At 36.2% G+C, this 20,280-nt stretch overlaps 1 protein-coding gene across 4 annotated transcripts in view; it reads left to right on the forward strand.

The window, feature by feature from the left end:
* Positions 1–20,280, forward strand: part of LOC128246636 (uncharacterized) — a 40,365-nt gene that overhangs the window by 10,071 nt on the left and 10,014 nt on the right. The window contains exons 1-3 of one of the 4 annotated variants that reach the window (XM_052964935.1): positions 5,146–5,164; positions 11,350–11,935; positions 17,084–17,242. In XM_052964935.1, coding sequence (XP_052820895.1) covers positions 11,378–11,935; positions 17,084–17,242 — 717 coding nt within the window. In that variant the 5' untranslated portion in view covers positions 5,146–5,164; positions 11,350–11,377. Of the gene's footprint in view, positions 1–5,145; positions 5,165–6,068; positions 6,298–8,298; positions 9,184–11,349; positions 11,936–17,083; positions 17,243–20,280 lie in introns of those variants that run through there. The other 3 variants (XM_052964933.1, XM_052964934.1, XM_052964932.1) reach the window with 3 other exon arrangements.

The raw sequence follows: 20,280 nt of genomic DNA on the forward strand, positions 1-20,280 counted from the left end.
ACTATATTCATAATCTGTATGAGCCATTACTTTTTGTACCGGATCATTTTGTGGCTGATAATTCAACAGTATGCAGAAAGAAGAAGTCTCTACAGTGACACAGCTCTAGGTGACATCACTTTATTTATATTGTGGTCACAACTTAGTTACTTGAGGGCACAGTTTACTAGCGTGTGGCCATGACTTATTGAATCGTGGCCACAACATAGTAATTAATAGTAGTTACTTGGTTGTGGTCACAAGTAACTAAATTGTTGCCACATTTTAATAAGTTGCAGCCTCAATTAAGTTACTAAGTTGTGGCCTCAAGTTACAAAGTTGGTGACACAATTGACTAAGTTGTGGCCACAATATATATAAAGTGTTGCCAATGTCATGTCGGTGCCACTGTATTAGTGTAAGTCTGACTTTAAGTAGCAAAGGTAAAATAAATATTCAACAGTAGATCTGATATGCAATAGATTTATATTATTACCGGGTATATTAATCATCATATATGATAGAAGGACAGATATTTTATGAACATGTTGTGAAATATGACTTTCTAATGAACATGTCTTAAAAGTGGATAGCTCAGATATTTAGATTAGATTAATGCAGTGAGCTACCTTCAATGGGATGTACACCTGATCAAATGCAGATGATATATCATAGCCATTCCAAGCATGATATACTAAGAAAACTATCAATGCCAACACTTATGTCTCAGTTTTGGGTTAAAATTGAAATTTGATACATAACTTGAACGTGAAATATTTCGTCAGGAGTGTAACAATTTGAAACAGTTGTATTTAGTTACTTTCACTGAATACCATTAGTTAAATGAAATAAAAGTGTTACTGTTGTAGTGCTTTACTGTTATTTCAATTGAGTTTTGCATTTATTTACAAATTGAGCAAGAATTAAGAAGCAGTAGACTTTTTGTATGGTTTTGAAAAACCTTTCTCAAATTATGTAAAATCGCAATGTGTCAATGCTAAATTTGTTTTATAATGTTCTACTGGCTATCAATTACTTTGTAATTGCATGTCTTTTGATTTATTCTGAAATTTTTTAAGTAAAATCTATTTAACGATTGTAATCTACATATGTCAGGAGTGTAACAATTTCTTAAAATATTGTCACTGTTTTTAATTTTGCTGTGTGAAGTGAAATCATAATGCCTCCTATGATGTATTTGTTAATGTTACTTGTTATTGTTTGAATTCTATGAAAATGTATTTTTTTTTAAATTTAATTGCACAATTTAAATAGAAAATGAAAAAAATACCTTTGAATATTACATTTCATCGGTAAAAAATGTACAAAAAATCAAATTTTTCAGAAATTTTGAGCGACAGAGTAAATTCAACATTCAATTAATGTATGCTGACATAATAGCTACTAAAATAATAATTGGGAAACATGTTAACTCAGGTTATTTCAAGAAAAATTGACATTGAAAGTGTTCATGTATTGTGTGTTTTTAGTCCATGTTAAGTTAGATAATAGTTTGATAAAAATGTAAATATGAGTTGTTTTCTCTATACAAAACCAATTTTGTACACTACAAAGATTGTTCATCAAAATTAGGCATACAGCCTTGTATTTAATGATGATTTAAATTTAGACTATTTTTCAACTTTTCTAACCATTTTTTTTAAATAGCCCATCATAGTTTATGTTCACCTGCTCTAATGATGGTAAAATCATGGATTTATTTCATAAAACCCCTTTAATTATCAATGGTTTTTATTTGTGTAAACGCATTACTTCATTAAAATACATCAACATTGTTTAATCTTTTTATCAAAAAACAAGATGGCCGACCTAATGTTGTTTGAATTTTGGTGCTGAAATTTGATTGGTTAATCTCTGATAACAATCTGCCTCATTAAAAAAGAATTCAGTTTTCTGTTGATTAAAAGGAATCAAAGTTAAATCAATTCTGTTAAGTAAGCAGTTTACCATGCAATTGATTATTATTTTAAGGAAAATGTATTATTTGGATTGTATAATATTATAAAAATGAAATTATGATTTAATTGACTGGTTGATTCATAAATTATTATTATTATTTTTAATATTATTATTGTCTATTAATTGATTGATTGATTGACTCGATGGCTGGCTGGCTGGTTGGTTGGTTGATTGATTGATTGATTGATTGATTGATTGATTGATCTCACTGAAATCATTCTTTGGATAAGAATAAAAAGACCAAATTTAAATAATGAGAAATGGAACACATTTTTAAAGAAATTTAAAAGGAAAACAATTATTTAATCGAACAAGCATATATTTTAGACACATGCTTTTCTGAAAAAATACATATCTAATGTTTATTATCAATTAAGCTGAGTAAGTTATTAATAATCAAAAGCTGGATTAGTGAATTATTTTTTTTTCACAAAAAAAAAACGTTTGTCTTTTCTCCAAAAGCTTAATATTTTGTTTGAAAAGCTGTCTTTGAAGAAATTTTTGAAAAGACAAAGCATTTGATGAAAAAGACAAAGCTTTGATGCAAAAGATGCAGCTTTGATGAAAAAGACGCAGGTTTTTTTAGAGGCAATCTTTTACCATATACAAAAGACACAGCTTTAGCTAAGCTTTAAAACAAACGCAGCTTTGGCGAAGCTTTCATTAAAAAAAAGGCACCTTCATAAACAGAAAGCGCAGCTTTTTAGAGAAAAAGACATAGCTTTAGTGAAGCTTTTCTAAAAAAGCGCAGCTTTTGCTAACCTTTCTTAAAAAGCGCAGCTTTTGCTAAGCTTTAAAAAAAAAGCGTAGCTAAAAAAGCGCAGCTTTTTGAAAAGCATAGCTTTAGCTTAGCTAAAGCTGCGCTTTTCAGGAAGCTGTGCTTATTTTTGGCACGGGTAGTATCAGTTCAAGCCATTAAGCATCAATTTTTGAACATAAATATGAAAATCTAAGATCTGATATTTTGTCAGATATATATCTTATTATTGGTTTGCACATATTTACACAATAATTTGCTCTTTCCAAAACAAAAAATAAAAGAAGATGTTAAAATAGTCAATCTGTGGGAGTGCAGCTTTAAGGGCTCATTATTTCTTAGTCTTAACAAGTTGATGTTCAAATTAAGAGTCTTTTTATCCATAAACATCTATTAAAACATGTTTTTAAAAAAGAGGGTGTTTTGAAACTATCAAAATTGAATTAAGGAAAAGAATTTCATATTTGTCAGGTTTGAACTGACATTTCCAAATGCTTTACCCTTTGGAACAGGCCATGCGGTAACTAAGAAATATGTCAAGTCCAAGATATACGCATTGGCACAAAATTAACCAAGCACAATTTTGATCACAATTCACACACTGTGCAAGCATGTCAAAACATGGCCATGTTAAAATTGCAAAATTTCCTTCTGATTGAAAAAAAAAAATCACAGGCTGTCAGACTAGATAACTGACACTCCTTTTCTATAAAAGTTCATGCTGTCTTCAGAAATAAATTGAAATAACGAATAAGGCTAATGTAACATTCTGCCAAAGGGGGAAGTGCATTCATAGTATGTGGATGTCCTGGATTAAATATGCAAATTAACATACCAGGTCTCTGTTTGGAGGGAGAATATATGTATATAAAAGGGTTATGCATGATTTTCTCTGAAGGGATCTGTTGGCCTTGAACATTTCAGTAATATGGCTTGTTTTTATTGATCTTTATTAGACATACATGTTTGATGCTTGATAGGCATACCAATGAGAATGATTTGCCCAAAATTGCAACAGAACAATTTCAGGGGCGTAGCCAGCATTACACACTTATGCACATGCGTAACATCAATTTAAAAAAATGAAAAAAATGGCCAAACATGGCACCAAAGTCGAGGGTTACGCTATGTTTTGACATCAGAATAAAACCTTAAAGGGAAGATCAGCTATAGAAAGCATTGGTTCTCTGTGCTAGATAGCTAACACAGCCTTGGTAACTTCAGTCGTCGGTCTCGAACCTATAAATCCCGACAAATACAAATCAATGCTAAACATGTTAGTTCCATTTTTCCGTGGGGAGCAGCCCCCCCCCCCCCCCCCTTAACCTCCTACGGTTACAGGGATTCCCCATCCCATAGCCTCTCACATTTAGTACAGCCTGGCTATGCCCTTGAATTTAATTAATTGCCAAAAAATGTCAAAATCCTGTCTACATTCAAGTATTTTTATTTTTTTATTTTTTCATTGAGTAAGACCCTTTTGGGCTATTTTAACACTGTAAATATTCGTAAAGCTATTTACATATATACAATATTGATATCCCCAGCATGCACAATTAAGTTATGCATTAACTTTTACCATTGTTAATTTTAACATACAAAAAATACTGTAATTTACACTTACCTGAAAAATGTGTAGTCAATGATAGAGAATAATAAGTGGCAGATTTTAAATCAAGGCATTTAAGGCTCACCAGGGGCTTAGCACCATCCAGATAATACAGACAGGCTAGCTCCGTGTCCTAATGCCAGGATCATTTATAATAGTAACTTTATCTTGTTGAAAAGTTTAATACTTGACTAGTCCAAATAAACAGCAACTTCAGAGTCTTTGACAAGTTTTGTTTTGGCGAGTCTTCATGTCCACATCCAACTTTTTCTCCTAGCCAAGAATGACATTTCAAGCACTAAGTTTATTTAGTTCAAATAATTGTACATTGAATGATTTTTTACCATTTTTGATATGGCACGTCACGTAGTGAACACATCTATAATTTTCGACTTGATGTATATTGAGCTTCAAGATGACACGCATCAGCTAGATAGTTCCAAAATGGCAATGCTATGTTGACAGAAGCTGATCGGAATTTAAGTGTTTAATGAAACACTTGTGTAATTATACACACTTGTGTGATTAAACAATGATATTGGCTCAAGATAAATTATGTGAAACGTTGGTGTTTCTATTTTGCAATGCAGTGTTTAATATTGAAGTGTTGTTACAGTTGAAGAAAATATTTTACTATGGTATGAATCAGATCAACATGGCATAAAGGGAACCAAACTATGCACTGGTCAGTCAATTGTAACCATGCCCACCCCCCAAGATCTTGGGAATAGCGGGGACTTGGACTTTCAGTACAGCCAACACCGGCTAAATTCCATGCCATGCGGAGACAAACAGTTGGTAAAATCCCCACCGAAGACCCTGCACCCCGGGGACTCTAGGTAAGGCCAATTACCCGCTATATTTAAAACAAGACAAAACCACCGCATTCACCCGGCAATGCGGGGCCACCTGAAAAGCATAAACACGACCCATTTCACTGGCTATTCCCCGGACCTGGGGTGGCCGTGGTTACAATTGACTGGTGCATTAAGATAACAATTTTAAAGAAAATCTGAAATACCCTACTGTACTGTAATATATGTTTTATGCAGAAAGATGACAACTGTGACGCAGATGCAAGTTGTTTCGAGTTTAATATTATCATTATTTTCACATCAATATTTGCAACAATTATTAACATCTACTAATGGCACGAAGCAAAACGACGTCATTGTTTTATTTGGATTTTCACTAAGTTTGTATTTCCGTGTTTTACTGCAACTTACTTTTAGTAGTGGGTGACCTTTCACCAGATGTATTTCAGTCATTAATTGTATTGCGTTAAATTCAGCCAATATGACCACAAGGTGATGATGTTATTCAATTAATTATTTTTAATTCTCTTTTTTAGCACTAACAATCCATTGTAAAACTCTAGTGTGATGCCTTAAATCCCATTTGACATCGGAAATTCCATGGACATGTGTTGATTCGTCCGCCATCTTGGATAAACCGGGTCATTTTGGGTCAATTTACACATCATATTTTGATGATTCTACTTAAAGAGTCTACAGTATGATATATATTTTAAAATATTTCGATAGTTCAAAGTATTGAATTAATTATGTATAGCAACAATGTACTTCAGTATTCAGTTCGAAACATTTACGGATTTATTTTTATCGATACAGTAAAACAGTTTTGTAGTAATGTAGTGGAACTATTTCCAGGCGAAATGATTTATCAATATAAATATTTGATTTGAGTACAAATTGTCAATAAATTATACATGACCCACTTCTATCACTATTCGCCCAGATATTTTAGAAAAAAACTATGTAACAGCCACTTTAAATCAGCTGTGTATTCAAAACAATGATGCGAACTATTTACTGAGCGCATTGGCGTGCTTTGGCTTGTAGTTTGATCGGCTGATGAGCCTACGAGTTGTTACGGTTGACGCCCAAAATGTTTTCGCGCATGCGCTATGTTAAATGTTCGTCACGTATTTGCTTTAATGGCGGCCGTAAATGTGAGTTTTGATTTTTTTTAACACAATTCAACAACTTTTCAGATCAGCATCACATTATGTGTGTAATCAGAGACATTAAGGAAATGCAAAACCATATTAATTGAGTTTAATATTTGAAAATCATGTTTCATTTCACGTATATTTTCATGTTCTTACTGCTTTCGTTTTACGTGTATGTATACTGCTCAAACTTTGAAAGTCATTATCCCATTAAGACCTCCAACTAAACAATTACATATGTATATACATACTGGTTAGAGAGGGGAAAATAATAGATAAGTTATTAAAGAGGAAAAGGCTTAGAATTAACAAAATACGTTCTGATTATATCGCATAGATTCTACTGTACTCATTCATCCATAACGGTTGCACAAATATGATGAATAGATGAAATTAGACTTGTTTATCATACATGTAGTTATACATATATGAATTGTCATTCTCTATGAAAAAAGTATTGCATTTTGGTTCAATTTATGTTCTATTGTTTTTATAGTAAGAAACCAGCCTTTCTATTATTAATGCACCAGTCAATTGTAACCACTAAAGAACTTCAGCGAACACGTTATATATTACCTTTTTGGACGTGTTAGCTGAAGAGAACGCCGTATCCAAACCCTACCAGAATTCGTGACATTTTTATGTCACACTGTTATTTCACTTGTATGCATTGTACAGACAAAATAACTATATCCTCAGGTAAATGAAGTAAAATGTAGTACACAAACACATTTTAAAAACCAAAAAACGCTTTATAGATAGTTAATTTATCATTTTAATATATATGAATCCGATTATAAGCATTCCTTAACTAGGTCATAGTTGTGTTCAAATTTAATCACGTGATAACAAGATTTTCAGAAAATACCAATGTGACTTACATTTGACCTCACACATGTAGTGTTTATTTTGCTGTTATTTTTTCTATTTCGAATAATAAGTAAATAACTTATAACAAAATTGGAATAAATTAATTGTTTTTACTTATCAAAAGGTATTTTCAACCTTACTGCAATTGGTTTTAACTAAATGAACAATGTGAATCCGATGCTATAAATATAATCCAGCGACGTCATCATGGTCATGTGATTGCAGAGTCATCATCTTACTTAGTTGATTCTGGTTGACTTTTATATGGGGGTTCCGCCATAACTTTAATGTGTTGTAAACATCAAAAAAATAAATATCAACATTAAAGTTATGAAAGCCAGAACTACCATAACGGTTGCACAAATATGATGAATAGATGAAATTAGACTTGTTTATCATACATGTAGTTATACATATATGAATTGTCATTCTCTATGACAAAAGTATTGCATTTTGGTTCAATTTATGTTTTATAGTAAGAAACCAGCCTTTCAATTATTAATGCACCAGTCAATTGTAGTCATTCTAAAATGCCCTCAAGGCTTTTTTTTTAATGATGGTTAGCCTGGAACGTCGTCCAGGCTAACCATCATTAAAAAAAAGCCTGGACGGCATTTTAGAATGACTACAGTCAATTGTAACCACGCCCCCCCAGGTCCGGGGGTATACCGGGGAAATGGGCCGTGTTTTTACCTTTCAGGTGGCCCTGCAGTGCCGGGTGAATGCGGTGGTTTTGTCTTCGCTTTAAATATAGCGGGGAATGGGCCTTAACTAGGGTCCCTGGGGTGCGGGGGCATTTGGCAGAGAATTTACCATCTGTTCGTCCTCGCAGAGCGGGGATTTAACCGGGGGTGGCTGGACCGAAAGTCAAAGTCCTCGCTATTCCCCGGACCTGGGGGGGGGGGCGTGGTTACAATTGACTGGTGCATAAGCTTTGTGAAAAATCATCCTGGTATCCAAGCGCATACTTATTTATAGGCTGTGAATCATAGTAACACATAATCATCAATTTGGTGTATGATTACATGGCTTTTTCTATAGTACCCAAGGGTCCGACTATCAGACCCATTCCCAAAGCAAAATGTAAGGTATTTTATCCAATCTTCAGAAAAAAATACCAATAAAAGAATTTTTTTTTTTTAGAAAGTCTTTTTTATCTGTATTGGTTCATTTGCAACTTCCTAATAAGTCATGTCATGTAAAGTTTTTTTGATATAGATCTCGGAAATCATTGATTTTCATCACATTCAGAGATCAGTATGAAATATTATCTGTCATGATTTATTGCAATAGATATTTACAACCAAAGGATTGATATTTCAGCCATTTTGGGTCCTTTAAAGGGAAAATAAACTAATATTAAATCATTTCCTAATTCTCAGGAGACTACACAGCTTTTTCTTTTAACTGTAAAATTTCCCAATTTCGGCATTTTCATGACGCAAAATTTCCCAAAATGTCCAGGGTCTTTTTCCCAAAATGGCCAGAGAAAGCCCTGGATTATTTAGATAATAACAGTGAGCTAAAAGGCTGTACTGTACCTTATTTTTAACACAATCGCATTAATTATTCTAACATATCATGTAGAAAAGTAAGGAGAGATTCTTTTTCCTCTGATATGAAGACACATGACACATGATAATCAGAACGTATACAAAGAAACATACAGTCTTATAGAACAAAACTTTACGTAAATGTTATACAACAAACATATAAATCAGGTAAGAAGGATAACTATAAATATAATGAATAATACTGTATTATAACAATGCATCTACACATATACTGAAAAAAAGTGAATGAAGCATAGTTTTATAATTTCATTTACCTTATCTGCTGATACTACTACTTGTATATATTATAGGCTGTAGGCCTGCATGGGAGTCGAACCTCCTACCCATAGATTGATAGTCAAGTGCGGTACAACTAGACCACGGATCAGCATCAATTTAATCATTCTCGTTCACCTGAGTGATGATGCTATGGGTTCCATAGATTGGATTTATCACGATAGGGGTGAGAGTTGTCTAGTGGTATAGGTGTCCGCCTCTCATCCAAGAGGTTTTGGGTTTGATTCCCATCAGGGTGAGAGTGGTCTAGTGGTTTAGGTGCCCGCATCTCACCCAAGGGGTTCAATCCCCACCAGGGGTACTCTCTCATGGCCTCTCAAAATGGACACAGTACTGGTTTCTGCCCAGGAAACGGACCCAGGAGTGATTCTATAAGCTTAACTTTCGTCACAATCGAGCTAAAATAAATTTGTATATATACTAATCGAACCTGCGATTAGAGGTCAAAATTATATTTTACCCAATGGGATGACAGTGTTTTTAAAATCTGCAATACATTCACTTAAGTAAATTAGCAGTCAGCTGTTATAGGGGCTGAACCAGTAGACAAAATATTATGTCAAATACTAAGCTGATTTAAAGCTGCATTCTCACAGATTGAACTTTTTGTCAACTTTTTTATTCGTTGTCTTTGAATAAGCCAATATTTGCGAAAATGCATAAAAAATAGTTATATATAAGACTGTTGACAAAAAATTGGATCATAGATTTTTATATTTAAGTTCAAAAAAATGATTTTTTTATGCATTTTTCTTAAACCATAAGTAATGGTTTTAACCATAAAACATTGGTTTTCGAGCGGAAATATAAAAATCTACGATCCGATTTTTTGTCAGCAATCTTATGTCATTGGTTTGCAAAAAATGCTGTTTCCAAGACAAAAGAAAATGTTGTAAAATTGGTAAATCTGTGAGAGTGCAGCTTTAAGGGTTATGTCAGTATGTATTTACCAAAATAAAGAGTTATGCGACTGCATCGCATTAAATTGTTTATTTTGGTAAAAAAAAATAACCGTGAACCATTACAATGGTTATTACTTAAATAATTGTATGCTGTATAATATGTAATAATTTTAACCCCCTATGGATTCCACTGTAGGGGATGTCCGTCCGAATATCATGCACATCATTTTATTTTATTGGTTGCCATGCCAACATAAAGAATCAATTTACTACAATTTATAAGGGTCCTATAATAACAGCAAAAATGTTATCCAAAAATTATAAAAGCTGCTGTGTATAGCACCTATGATACATTTGGCTGGTATAGCAGTGAATACACCAATCTCTTAACTGGATCTTTGCCCTGTATAATGAAGTATTAAAACTTGGTTCATGTAATGTAATATATTATTATTTTATCGTTCTTTTAATTTATTTGGGAAAAAAGATAAATAAATCTGAAAATACACATTACATTCCCTTTAAGTTATTATTTAGCCAACCCGGCTTTAAAAATATTAGCAGTTGCAGCTTTAAATACGAATACACGAGCAGTCGCTTTGCTCCGTTCTCTTTTGTGTTCGTGCTTTACACGTTTTGCTGTGACGTCAACGGTGTCAATATAAATAATACCCGCACTAAACGAAACATGAGTCGATCGATATCGTCGATATTGTATTGTCGGAAAACTTGAGAAATAACAATAATTAAGGAAGAGAAACCATTAAACCTTTTCACAAATAATTTTAATGTTAATCAGACTTTAGTTGGTAATTCTAAATCATAGGAACATAACTGTAAACTTGTTTAAAATGCAGGAAATTGCACCATTTTGGATACGAAAATTAAAAAAAATCGACGTCGGGAGGGGACACCCCTCCCACACCCTCCCCTTCCGACATGCCTTATGAAATTCCTGGCAGAAACCATGAATATGTAGATAGAGGGCAATAGGGATATTAAGCAGGCCAATAAAAAAAAAATTATGTCGTGAAAAATGTGGTGGCTATTTCAACATTTTCTTAAAGATGCACTCTCACAGATTGAACGTTTTGACAACTTAAAAAAAAAAATTTGGAACGTCCCAATTTATATCAAAATGAATGGAAACTAGTGATATACGACTGCTTACAAAAATCAGAACGCAGATTTTCATAGTTTAGTTTTACCAAAAAAAATGTGTTTTTCTTAAACCGTTAGTAACTCTTTAGCCATAAAACATCTATTGTAGATATTTACGCAAAAATTTGCTCATTCCAAGAAAATAAATAAGTTGCCAAAACAGTAAATTTGTGAGAGTGCAGCTCTAATTTATGCTAGTAAATTGTATAAGAATCTGAAGGGGACTTTTATAATGTAAGTTATACTCAGTGACTTGTTTCTTTTACCAGTTATTGAATACAGTCTAATGGCAAAACAATGGCCTCTTATCGGGATTCGTTGAGGGAAGAGGAGGTCCAGAACTGGATAAAGGCCGCCCTCGCCCTCAACATCACCAAGGAGGGTTTACAAATTTTTGTGGAGGAGGTGCTGACATGCGTTCACCAGGACATCTATAACAACGTTAGAACATCCAAGGGTCTTCCAGGCGGGGCAACATGTGTACAATGTTTCACCGAGAACGTGTTGAAGTGCTCCACTCCTAAGATATGCACAAGTAAAAAAAACTGCAAATTTCATTACGGCCCTTTAAAACAGTATGTTCCTTGTCCAAATGGGATTTGTGAAGGCGTCCGTGATGAAATAGTTCAACATCACAGGTTTTCGGGACCATCATGGAAGAACACGAACGCAGACAAATGGAGCACCATTCCCTGGGAGATAGCCAAGTGTTTCCTTCCTCCTGATGGCTACAAAACCGTGTCCTCCATCAAAGACAGTGACTTCAACGGCGTGATCAGCGTCATGATGAATTGCGAGGATTTCCAGAACAAGCTGTCGTTTATCGTTGCAACACAGTCAAATTTGTTAACAGAGGTAAACATATGAATCATACTATAATCATATTATGCGATTTCGATGACTTTTTTAAGCTGCACTCTCACAGATTGACAGTTTTGACTTTTATTTTTTTAGCTCCACTGGCCGAAGGCCATGGAGCTTATGTCGTCACAGATTGTCCGTCGTGAGTGCGTGCGTGCGTGCGTGCGTAAACTTTTACTTTAAACAACATCTCCTCTGAAACTGATAAGCGGATTTTGACAAAACTTCACAGGAATGTTCCTTTGGTGGTCCTTTACCAAAATTGCTCAAATGGTTCCGGTCCATTGCACAATATGGCCGCCAGAGCTAAAAATAGCAAAATCTTTAAACGACATCTCCTCTGAAACGGATAGGCAGATTTTGATGAAACTTGACAGAATTGTTCCTTGGGTGGTCCTTAACCAAAATTGCTCAAATGGTTCCGGTCCGCTGCACAACATGGCTGCCAGGGCAAAAAAATAGAAAAACCTTTAAAGAACATCTTCTCAGAAACCGATGATCAGATTTTGATGAAACTTAATAGAAATGTTCCTTGGATGGTCCTTTATCAAATTTGCTTCAATGGTTTCGGTCCACTGCACAAGATGGCCCCCAGAGGTAAAAATAGAAAAACCTTTAAACGACTTCTCCTCAGAAACCGATGATCGTATTGCAATGAAACTTGACAGAAATGTTACTTGGGTAGTCCTTAACCAAAATAGCCCGAACAGTTCTGGTCTGCTGCACAACATGGGCACCAGAGCTAAGAATAGAAAAAAACGTTAAACTACATTTTCTCAGAAACCAATTATCAGATTTTGATGAAACTTTACATAAATGTTCATCGGGATGCCCTTTAACCAAAATTGCCCAAATGGTTCCGGTCCGCTGCACAACATGGCTGCAAGAGTTAAAAATAGAAAAACCTTTAAGGACTTCTCGTCCGCAGTCTTCACAAAACATTTTAACCTACTAGCCAGTTGGACTAGCATAATGGCATATTTTACTAGTCCGAATGACAATCTAGTATTCCGACTATTTTGCCACATTATAAAACTGTATGCTTGAGGTAAATACCTATTTCAATTGAGCAGCTTGCAGTTTGAGTAAACATTTCTTTATTATGATGCTCATGCAGTGATAGGGAGTGACATCCTTCTGTTGGGAATAGTGCTCCTTGTTTTTCAGAACCTATGGGTACTATGTAAAAACAAAAGGCATCTTGCTTGAATAGACTGTAATAATATCAACATGGTTAGAAAAGAAATGCCATGCTTTAATAGCTTTGATTACATTTTACTACTGAATTACCTCCCTTTAATAGAAAAAAAAATAATGTCTTAATTTTTCACGTATAGCATCTTTAAATAATTTTTAAACAATAATAATTTATGAGTAAACATATAAGCATAAAGTTCTCACAAAAAGATCAATTTAAAAACCTTACATTTATACATAGGAAAGTATATATAGACTGAACATTAATTTTCGTTTAAGTGACATTCTGAAAGTTTATGAAACAGCTATTTTTAGTAACTTAAATGGCCGAAAAGTGTAAGTGAAACACCAAGTCGATTCTATCTCGTCAGTTCTTGTTCAGGTTAGATATTTGCTTCATAATCTATTCAGATTAAATGCTAACCGATGATCAGATTTTGATGAAACTTGACAGAAATGTTCCTTGGGTGGTCATTAACCAAAATTTGTTAAATGGTTCCAGTCCACTGCACACCATGGGTGCCAGAGCTAAAAAATAAAAAAAACTTTATACGACTTGTCGTCGAAATCGATGACCTTTTTTCGATAAAACTTGACAGAAATGTTTGTTTGGTGCTCCTTTACTCAAATTGCCCAAATCATTTCGGTCCACTGCACAACATGGCAGCCAGAGCTATTAAAGTAAAAAAAAATTTTAAATAACTTCTCCTCAAAAATTGATGATTGTATTTCTATGAAACTTGACGAAAATGTTCGTTAGGTGGTCTTTGCTTGAACCTTTTGGCCAGTGGAGCACAGGCACTGTTGTGCCTCTTGTTTTTTTTGTCCCAGAATCAGCTTATTTGGGCATCAATACATTTAGTTCGGTCATATAAGATAATTCACTAAAAAACAGCAAAAAAAACTCGTTTTTAGCTCTACTGGCCAAAGGCCAGAAGAGCTTATGCGATGGTAATGTGTACGTAGTATGTGCATCCGTGCGTCCGTGCGGTCGTGCGTTCATGCGTCTGTAAACAATTGGTTGTGAACACGATACAGTCTTCAGTTTTGATTGTATTTCGATGAAACTTGTACAGTATCTAGATATCCATTAGAGCTCGGTTCCTTTCGAAAACCAGCCAGATCCGCCCATAAATGCCTAGATTATGGGCCATGAAAGGTTTCAAGAAATGCTTTCTATTTTTAGCCAGGTCTGCATGAGTGAATTCTATTTTTAGCCAAGTTTACATGTACATGTAAATTTAAGTCTAGAGTTAAGGGAGACAATTTGCAAGTCTAGGATTTTGAGAGACAATTTGCTTTTTGCTTCTGCAGTTGATTTTGTGAATTACTCTGCCTTGTTCTTGTTGAAAGCCCAAAGGCCATTTTTTAGCTTTAAGTTCTGCGCATTCATCTTAACAAAATTGGTTGTGAATGTTTAAGTGATGCACCTGGTGTCATTACTGGCCACACCCAGGGTTCACAGGTTTGGTAAACATAAATCTGGAAAGGTTTGAAAATCTTTTTGTGTGTTCGTGCATCCATCTCAGCACAATTGATTGTGAATGTTTGTTCAAATTGATCAATGTTTTCCTAGGATGCCCTTGACTTTGACCTTTTGACCAACTTTTTTATGCCCCCGAAGGTGGGCATATTAAAATCGCACCGTCCGTCCGTCCGTCCGTCCGGCTCTGTAACTTACCCTTGTATGGACAGATTTAATAACTTGCCACATGTGTTCCACATACCAAGACGACGTGTGGCGTGCAAGACTCGTGTCCCTACCTCAAAGGTCAAGGTCACACTTGGTGTTTATTCACAATGGAGTGCTGCATATAAGGACATAGAGTATAGGTTGTCGTGTCCGGGCTGTAACTTTCTCTTGTATGGACAGATTTTAAAATAACTTGCCACATGTGTACCACATACCAAGACGACATGTCGCGTGCAAGAGCCGTGTCCCTACCTCAAAGGTCAAGGTCACACTTAGTGTTTATTCACAATGGAGTGCTGCATATAAGGACATAGAGTATAGGTTGTCGTGTCCGGGCTGTAACTTTCCCTTGTATGGACAGATTTTAAAATAACTTGCCACATGTGTTCCACATACCAAGACGACGTGTCGCGTGCAAGACCCGTGTCCCTACTTTAAAAGTCAAGGTCACACTTGGTGTTTATTCACAATGGAGTGCTGCATATAAGGACATAGAGTATAGGTTGTCGTGTCCGGGCTGTAACTTTCTCTTGTATGGACAGATTTTAAAATAACTTGCCACATGTGTTCCACATACCAAGACGACGTGTCATGTAAGACCCGTGTCCCTGCTTTAAAGGTCAAGGTCACACATAGTGTTTATTCACAATGGAGTGCTGCATATATAAGGACATAGAGTATAAGTTGTCGTGTCCGGGCTGTAACTTTCCCTTGTATGGACAGATTTTAAAATAACTTGCCACATGTGTTCCACATACCAAGACGACGTGTCGCGTGCAAGACCCGTGTCCCTACCTCAAAGGTCAAGGTCACACTTAGTGTTTATTCACAATGGAGTGCTGCATACAAGGACATAGGGTATAGGTTGTCGTGTCCGGGCTGTAACTTTCTCTAGTATGGACAGATTTTAAAATAACTTGCTACATGTGTTCCACATACGAAGACGACGTGTCGTGTGCAAGACCCGTGTTCCTACCTCTAAGGTGAAAGATACACTAAAAGTGTTTATTCACAAGGGAATTCTGAATATAAGGACATAACCGTGTAGGTTGTCAAGTATGGGTGGTATTTTTTTATGTTCAGAGGCAATTTAAAATACATATGTAACTTGCCATATATATTTGACACGTAAAGGCAAGATCAACTTTTCATGTACTGACCTTGTTCATAGGTCAATGTCACATTCGGGGGCATTCGTCACATACTGTGACAGCTCTTGTTTAACTTTTAAAACTACAGAAATTTTTACTATAAGTACAGTTTTTAAAGCATTTTTTTTGTCAGATGACTTTTACAGTTTGGCACATATTAAAACAGTGCTCCAGCTAGGCCTAAATAGCAGGGTGGGGCACCCGGCTGCCCTTTTCCAGCACCCTGCTGCCCTTTACTACACCCTGCTGTGCCCTTTTGTTTGACAGAGTCAATTTTCAGAAATAAGTATGAAAATAATAAATATAAATAGTTTTGACACTAAATTAAAGAAAACAGCCATGGTATTCATAACTAACTATTAGGATTGAAAGTAATTACAACAAATACACAATAAGAATTCAACATTGGCCCTTGCAAGTGCCCGATCAAGGCTCATTGAAAGTGCCCTTTTTAACCTAGCACCCTGCCCTTTTCAAATCCTGGCTGGAGCACTGTTAAAATAGTTCATGCAACTAATCTGCTTACAATACTTTCTGGGCTCAGATGTTGAACGTGCTACGTTTTCAGGTAACCCAAACACAAAACATAAACTATATGTCTGTTGCCTTTTACCCATACATACATGCTGTAGATTGATATGATCACAAAAGCCATGCCAGTAGAGCATAGGCCCTTTTGGGCCTCTTGTTTCTAAAAGCGTTACTAACATTTTTAGCCATTAAACATCAATTTTCGAACAAAATAATATGAAAAACCCCCAGATCAGATCATTTGTCAGCAGTCTTATATCACTGGTTCCCAGACATTAAGGCAAACATTGGCTAATTCCCAGACAAAACATAAAAACGTGGCCTAAACAGTCAATCTGTGAGAATTCAGCTTTTAAGAATGTTCATAATAAGTGTAGAATGTTTCAGTATTCACTTGAAGTTGCTCTGATTATTTTGTACATTCATTACTCTAATCCAAACAACCAAGATGTCTTAAAGTGAATATATAGTTACTACATATTGCATGATAGTATGCATTTCAATTTGTGCCATCTTCACCACAACTACAAGCTATGTTAGACAATACTTATTTCAAACATTACATTTAAGGTTCGGGACATTGGTCGACGCATACGCCATTCCCATGACCAGAGGGTCAAGGACACAGAACTAGTGGGCTTCCTGGGCAAGCTACGCACCCTGCTGGAGGATAAGACTGAACTAGCAAACCGACCTGAGGCTCTACACGCTGTGGAACAGCTTAAGAAGGTACAAATTTACAGTTTAGCGGACTAAACAGATTATACAGGTATGACTTTACAAGAGAGATGGCAAAATTGAACTAGCATACTGGCCAAAGGCACAACAAGCCGCGAAACAGATTAAACAGGTACGGCTTTCCATGATAGAGGCCACAATTGAACTAGCATACCGACCCTAGGTACGACATGCCCTGGAACAGATTAAACAGGTATGACTTTACATGATAGATGACACAACTGAACTAGCATACCGGCCCATAGCACCACATTCCGTGGAACAGATTAAACAGGTATGACTTTACATGATAGAGAACACAACTGAACTAGCATACCGAATTAGGGCACCACATCCTGTGGAACAGATTAAAGAGGTATGACTTTACATGATAGGGAACACAGCTGAACTAGCATACCAATGTAAGGCACAACACGCCACAGAACAGGAACGAGAAATGGTATGAGTAAAAGATTACTTTTTGTATCAAATTTGTTCGACGCGTGTAGAAATACATATTAACTTGTTGGAAGGGCACTTTTGAATTATAACGTGTGCACTATTTTTTGTGTAGTTCAGGTATGAATATATTGAGAAGAAAAATATAAAAAAATATTATGTACGGTGAAACCTCGCAGACGACTTTTGAACTTGACTGCCAACTTCAGCGCATGTGCACACCCGAGTATGACTTATCATGTTAGGGGACACAATTGAACTACCATACCCTAAGCTCAAAAAAGCGAAAAAGTGCTTCAACGGCTATGAACTTATATCCTAGAGGACATAAGGAAACTAGTATACCGACCTGAGAATCAACTGATTGAAGGTATGATTGCACGTGTACTTTTTTGTATCAGATTCGATAAACTCGTGCAAAGATATTTGTCTGCGAATTATATCGTGTGGAATACCTTTTATGCGGTTCAGGTATGAGTTTATTGAACACAATTTGGAATAGTATATGGTTTGACCTTGCACCTAATCAGATCACCAGACTTAAGTGTAGGTGGGGGCCCCTATTCAACCTTGCACTTAATTATATCAACGGACTTTACTGTAGGCGAGGGGGGTCCCTTCTTGACCTTCCACTTTATCAGATCACCGGTTTTTAGTGTAGTTGGGGTCTTTATTTTACCGTGTACTTAATTAAACCACCGGACTTTAGTGAGGGTGGGGTCCCTATTTGACCTTCCACTTAATAAGTTCAACAGACTTTAGTGTAGGTCGGGGCCCTATTTGACCTTTCACTTAATTAGATCAATATACTTAAGTGAAGGTGGGGTCCCTATTTGACCTTCAACTTAATAAGTTCAACAGACTTTAGTGTAGGTCGGGGCCCTATTTGACGTTCTACTTAATTAGTTCAACAGACTTTAGTGTAGGTCGGGGCCCTATTTGACCTTCCACTTAATTAGTTCAACAGACTTTAGTGTAGGTCGGGGCCCTATTTGACCTTCCACTTAATTAGATCAACATACTTTAGTGTAGGTGGGGTCCCTATTTGATCCACCTAATTAGATCACCAGACTTTAGTGTAGGTAGGGGTCCCTATTTGACCTTTTACCTAATTAGATTACCGGACTTTAGTGTTGGTGGGAACCCCTATATGGCCTTGCACCTAATTAGATTACCGGAGTTAAGTAAAGGTGAAAACCCCTAAATGGTATTGCACCAAAGTGTAGGTTGGTGTCCGTATTTGACATTGCACCTAATTAGATAACCGTACTATAGTGTTCTTTGGGGCCCCTTTTTAACCTTGTACCTAATTAGATCACCGGACTTTAGTGTTGGTTGGGGTCCCTATTTGACCTTCCATCTAAATAGATCAACATACTTTAGTGTAGGTCGGGTCCCTGTTTGACCATGCACTTAATTAGATCACCGGACTTTAGTGTAGGTGGGGCCCCTATTTGACCTTGCATCTAATTAGATCACCGGACTTTAGTGTAGGTGGAGCACCTGATAAGAATCCTGGACTTTAGTGTAGGTGGGGTCCCTATTTTACATTGCACCTAATAAGAACACTGGAAGTTAGTGTATTATTATGGGGGGTCCCTATTTGACTTTACGTCTAATCAGATTACCGGACGTTTGTGTTGGTGGGGGCCATATTTGACCTTGCACCTAATAGGATCACCGGACTAAAGTTTTTGTGGGGGGTGCCTATTTGACCTTGCACCAAATTAGATCACCCGATTTTAGTGTAGGTGGGGGCCCTTATTTGACCTTGCACCTAATTAGATCACCAGACTTTGGTGTTGGTGGGGTCCCTATTTGACCCTGCTCTTAATAAGATCACCGGACTTTAGTGTAGGTGAGGTCCCTATTTGACCTTGCATCTAATTAGATCACCGGACTTTAGTGTAGGTGGGGCCCCTATTTGACATTGCATCTAAATTGATTACTGGACTTAAGTATTGGTGGGGTCCCTATTTGACCTTGCACTTAATTAGATCACTGGACTTAAGTGTAGGTGGGGTCCCTATTTGACCATGTACCTAATTAGATCACCTGACTAAAGTGTAGGTGGGGGCCCCTATTTGACCTTGCATCTAATTAGATCACCGGACTTTAGTGTAGGTGGGGTCCCTATTTGACATTCATCATTGCATCTAATTGATTCCTGGACTTAGTATTTGTAGGGTCCCTATTTGACCATGCACCTAATTAGATCAATGGACTTTAGTATCTGTGTTGGTCCTTATTTGACAACTGCACCTAATTAGATTACCGGACTCTAGTGTAGCTGGGCCCCGTTTTGACCGTGCACCAAATTAGATCACCTGACTTTAGTGTAATTGGGTGTACCTATTTGAGCTTGCACCTAATTAGATCACCGGGCTTTAGTATAGGTGAGGTCCCTATTTGATCTTGCACTTAATAAGATCACCAGACTTTAGTGTAGTGGGGTCCCTATTTGACCATGTACCTAATTAGATCACCTGACTTTAGTGTAGGTGGGGGTATCTATTTGACCATGTACCTAATTAGATCACCTGACTTTAGTGTAGGTGGGGGTACCTATTTGACCATGTACCTAATTAGAT

This window comes from Mya arenaria, chromosome 9, assembly GCF_026914265.1.
Source record: "Mya arenaria isolate MELC-2E11 chromosome 9, ASM2691426v1".
In the NCBI taxonomy this organism is placed as follows: Eukaryota; Metazoa; Mollusca; class Bivalvia; order Myida; family Myidae; genus Mya; species Mya arenaria.